The sequence below is a fragment of the Cynara cardunculus genome (genome assembly GCF_001531365.2).
Source record: "Cynara cardunculus var. scolymus isolate 2C chromosome LG 15, CcrdV1, whole genome shotgun sequence".
NCBI classification, from domain to species: domain Eukaryota; kingdom Viridiplantae; phylum Streptophyta; class Magnoliopsida; order Asterales; family Asteraceae; genus Cynara; species Cynara cardunculus.
The window spans coordinates 13,431,817-13,437,320 of NC_037542.1; the positions used below are offsets into that span (position 1 = coordinate 13,431,817).

Below are 5,504 nucleotides of genomic sequence, written 5' to 3' on the forward strand. Positions count from 1 at the left end.
CACACACACATTATATATATATATATATATATATATATTTTTTTTTTCTCAGTAATTATTTTTTATTTGATATTTGACATCGTCTTTTAAATAATACTTTAACAATCTTTTGTCTTTTGTGAAGAAAAATAAACAATTTTTGTATATTAATCATGATATAAAATACTTATCAATAATGATAAAACAAGAAAACTTTATTAACCAAATTCAATATTATTAATAACTTTATTTTTAAGATTCCTAATTTGTAAAACAATGATATTGACAAAAAGATAACAAAAAAACATGTCGACAAAAATATGGAATGTTTTTCTTTTTTGATTAAGGTTCATTTAAATTTGTTTTTTTTAACCTATAGTTACTATAAAATACTGATAAGATTTATCCCGTTGTTATTAAAAATTATTTTAGATATTTAATTAATAGTTGAATATTTAAAAAACCTATATTTATTTAAAAATTAAATTATATGTTAAATAAAAACATGATTCAAAATATTAAAAACAATTATGCATTTTAAAAGGGATGAAAAAGTGGTTTTATATATTGAGAGCTACATCCATCATCCATCTCTCAAAGCATCTCTCCCTTTGTCCCTCTCTCCTTTTTATCAACAATCTCTGATTGAATTAAGACATCTTCTTTTTTTTTCTATAGACTTTGCGGCATGTTCGCTTTTCTGAAGTTTACTCGTAAACGAGCTTCGAATCCATAACCGTAAGTTCAAAGCTGGATGCAGAAGTTGAAGCAGTCAGAAAAAAACCCGACGAGTAGCATACAAGATGAGAGGATGATGATCATGCTAAGTTTGTTTGGTTTATGACAGAGGTTAATATGAATCTCTTTCTTTCTTTCTTTCATGTATGTTTCGTTTTTTGTGTCTAATGGTTGGTTAAAAGTGTTTGTGTGAGTTTTAGTTGTTTATATGTAGAGAAAAGGTCGGTTAGTATGGACATAGTTAAAAGTAATGACAAGAAAGGGCTAATTTTAAAGACCTGGGAACGTTGCAAATCATTTCATAGTGTTGGAATCAAGACCAAACGAGCTCTCGCCAAGAGAAGCATATCGTTGCCTCGGTTAGATGCAAACAAGGGGAAATCACTTAATATTGCTCCAAAAGGTTGTTTCTCGGTATATGTTGGACCTCAAAAACAAAGGTTTGTAATTAGAGCAGAGTACGCAAATCACCCACTCTTCAAAGCGTTTCTTGTGGAAGCCGAGTGTGAATATGGATACAGAAACGAGGGACCGCTCGAGCTTCCATGTGATGTGAATGAATTTGTAAAGGTTTTGTTAGAAGTGGATAATCGTTCCGAAAACCTCAACTCTCCCGGATGTATCTTTGGCAACAAGGAATATCAGTATGAATCTTATCCCGTGTAAAATAATTGGACAGTAATCCTATAAAGCGAAAGTTGGTTTGTGTGTTTTTAATTTTGATTTTGAAATTTCTTATCGATGTTTGGAGGTTTCTTATCGTCTAGAATCTTGTTTTGGTTGTATGCGATTAGAAAAAAGATATTTGAAGAACTTTTTGTCTTGATGTGAATATTTTATATAGTAATATATAAACCATGTGGACAATATTTTTGTTATTTGTTTGTTTTGGAAATTTATTGGACAAAATTTAATCATACGACTCGAACTCAAAGCCTAAAATACTCTAAACAAATTCAATGTTGTAAGATTTTTATAAATACAAAAGTTGCATTTTATTCTAAAGGCATGTCTGGTAGTGACGGCTATGTTTGATAAACTAGCTGATAAGTTAGTTGGTGGCTGATAAACTAGTTGATGACTGATAAGTTAGTTGATGACTGATAAACTAGATGATGATTGATAAGCTAGTTGAGGAACTAAATACGTTTGCAAAATCTAGCTGATAAACTAGTTGAAAAATGTAAAATCACAAAAAAAATGATATTGTTTAAAAATCAATGTTTGGAAAAGCTCGTTGCAACAGCCATCATGGCATGTCATGGTTTAAGACTTGTATTTCACGTCACGTTATGAAACAAAAATTTGAAGCAATATCTTAAATCTGTAGGTAATCATGAAACTATCACATCATGAAACAAATATATGTGAAACAGTAGTTAAATCCTAGCATTTCATGAAAATAAATTATGTGAAAAATTATTTTTAGATCAGTTCGCAAGGGGTTTGTAACATTTTTATGGTTCTCGTTTGATTTAACCCTATACATATATATATATATATATATATATATATATATATGTATATATGTATTTTAATATTTATTTTTTTAAATCATAACATAAATGTATAAAACATTATAAACTCTTTCGTTCTACTAATGGAAAAATCTGTCTATAATCTACTTAAAAATGCCATCACCAACGTATCTCACAGTCGGAAAAAAAAAACATGATCGCTGATCATGATTACCTACGGATTGACCATCATTGACAGTCATATACGTCGATAATCAGTGATCCGCTAGAAATTTTCAACTGAATAATTTGTTGATAAAGCCACTTTGTTTTGTAACGATGTATTTATGTAGTAAAAACTTAAAAAACTATATTATAGATCTAATACAACACAAACAATTAAATTCATTAATATTATTTAAGTGGTAAGAAAATCAATTAAAGTCAATTTACACCAATTTATAATCAATATATCAACGATTCACGCCAATTTATTCTTGATATATCTTTAACCGGAGATATGAAGAATGATTGGATAGATTATTAATCTTATCATGACATTTTTTAATAGATGTTTTACGTTTTAATCGAATTCCTAACTCATATAATTAATTGTTTGTCTTTTAGCTATTTATTGACATACGTTGTTATTTAAATTATTATTATATTTCTATGTTGAAATTTAAAAACAAAATGCCAAATTTTTTCTAAAAAGGTTTAAACTGTGTTGGATATTTACAGGTCTTTTAATAAACGCTTATTTGATAAGTGTTTGTTAAATAATAAGAGTGAATTAAGCTTTTGGTCTTTATGTATGTCAAGTAAACAAGAATTATCACTAAAAATTTGCTTGTTTATCTCTTAATAGTTACATTAAGAGGCAACATCTGAATCGCTAAGAGATGAATCTTGTTTGACAAAAAAATATATGCCTCTTAATGGTTCTAAAACCCTATTAATGATTTTGTATCATGAGTCTCCCTTAACCATTTAGCACCCTAATTCCAGTGTGAACAATTATATTTCATTTTGCACTATATAATGGGAGCTTCTTAATCATTCTGACCACTTAATTATTCTGCACCAAACCATTTAATAATTGTCAAACAACCCTTAAGATCCCTAAACTTCATTACTTTTGTCTATGGTTCTTTTTGACAGTCAATTTCTTATGGTTATGGCCCCTCTTACTCTAATAGAGTGAACAAAAATTTGTTAACTCAATTAATGTTGAAAAATAATTTATATGAGTTGAAAATTATTAAAGTGTAAATCTTTAGGAACAAAGTTTAAAACTTTATTAATCAAGATGAAAAGTTTAAAATCCGAAACTGAAACTCCAAACCAAATTACACCACACACATTGAATCCATCTTTTGTGATAGAATCAGTAGAAGAAAGAGGTAGAAACAGACTTGTTCACTTAGTGAATGGAAAATTAAATCACAATACAATAATTTAAAACCAACCTATTGGTAACCATGTGAAGTGGCATTTGCACAATATGAATTTGTCCTTAGAGGTTTTATGCAACAACTCTATAATCTGAGTCACAAGTCGCAAAGCCGCAAAATTTGATGCAATTATGTATTCCGATTGTCAACAGCTATGATGACGAAATAGAGCAAAGTAGATGCAGATTTTGATAGCAGGAAAGAACTCGGACGCAAGGAGAAAACACTATAGAGAGAGAGAGATTTTGGGTGTAGAGAGGATTTAACTCGGTATTTATACTGGGATTAGAGATGGCCAAATGGGCCCGGTCCGGCCCGTAACCGACGGAGGACCGGGACCGGAGAGGGACCGGGACCGACCGGGACCGCCGGTTATGAACCGGTTAGGGTTTTTGACGTTTTTTGGGACCGGGACTGGTTAAGACCGGGACCGGTTATGTAACCGGTTATAGGCCCGGCCCGGCCCGGCCCGGTCAACGAAAGTCAACGAAACGTATATATATAATAAACCGTATTTTTATTGTGTATTTTTAAACGTATATACAACAAAACGTATTTATAAACGTATATATATATATATATATATATATATATATAACAAAACGTATTTATAGTAAAATGTATTTATAATAAAACATATTCAAAATATCATATTACAAACATATTAATAACATATTAAAAATTTATTAATAACTAAAAATTTAAAAAAAAATCATTTTTTTTTTGAATAGGCCCGGTCGGGACCGGTTATGGGACCGGGACCGGGACCGGTTGGGACAACCGGTTACTAATAACCTTGACCGGTTACAAGGAAAATCACCGGGACCGGTTACCGCCGGTTTTTGTCGCGATTAGGCCCGGTAGGGACCGGTTAAGGCCCGGCCCGGGACCGAATTTTGGCCACCTCTAACTGGGATTAACCCCTTAATCCCCCAATTTTCAACCCAAGAATCGGATATAAAGGGTTAGTTGGGAGACTTATTCTCCAACTAAAATTATCCCTGATTTAATTAAAAAAACGTGTTTTAAAAGTCTAAATAACCAGCTAAAAATCCGATTTTTAATCTGCTAAAACAGAGGATGATTACGATAATTAACGATTTTTAATTAATCAATATTTATCTAAAATCTCTCTATAATTCCTAGTAAAAAAACTCGGGAGCTCGGGACGAGGCTACTTCTACTCCGATTCATCATATGAAGTGCACCTCCTCACACCATTTCGCGGCCTGGGCCATGCATGCGCATATACATTGGACATTCCACTTATGACCACACCATGAGTCCATCAACTTGTTCAATGTCCAATTGAGAGTAAAGCCTTGCAAGACTCTTTATGTTTAGTCCTCCTACCAACGTGAGATATAGAAAAACCTCCAACCTTTTTATATTTCCAGCAATTAACGTAAGGGATATTTTCGTCTTTTCTTTCTTTAAAAATAGGAATACATTATATAATATAGTATAAAATATTTTTATATTAAAAATAAAAAATATAAAAAATAATATATAATCCCTTATGCATACAATTGCATTATTTCAATATTAAGCCTAGGGTAAATGTTTGACCGTTAACATTTAATAAATACTAAAATGGTGTTTGTATAATATAGCGATATATTTTAATTTTAATTTTTTGTTTTATTATTAATATATGTCGATTTAATACGGTTTTTAGTGGTTCCAAAAAACCATAACATTTTTATTTTTGAATAAAATATAAATTTAAATATATCATAAAAATTGGGAAAAAAATATATTGATATTAGTATCAAATTTACTATTTAAAGTGCTGGTTTTTTGTGTAATTTCTTTAATTTAATATTTTATTTACAATTTAATAACGAAGTAATTTATTTATTGTTTAAAAATATAT

The 5,504-nt window shown here is 30.2% G+C and overlaps 1 protein-coding gene across 1 annotated transcript; it reads left to right on the forward strand.

Moving 5' to 3' along the window:
• The first annotated feature begins 617 nt into the window (after positions 1–617).
• LOC112527955 (auxin-responsive protein SAUR71-like) lies at positions 618–1,549 on the forward strand. The gene has a single exon (XM_025138820.1). The coding sequence runs from the start codon at positions 949–951 to the stop codon at positions 1,381–1,383; it is 435 nt and encodes a 144-aa protein (XP_024994588.1). The 5' UTR covers positions 618–948; the 3' UTR covers positions 1,384–1,549.
• The last annotated feature ends 3,955 nt before the right edge of the window (positions 1,550–5,504 follow it).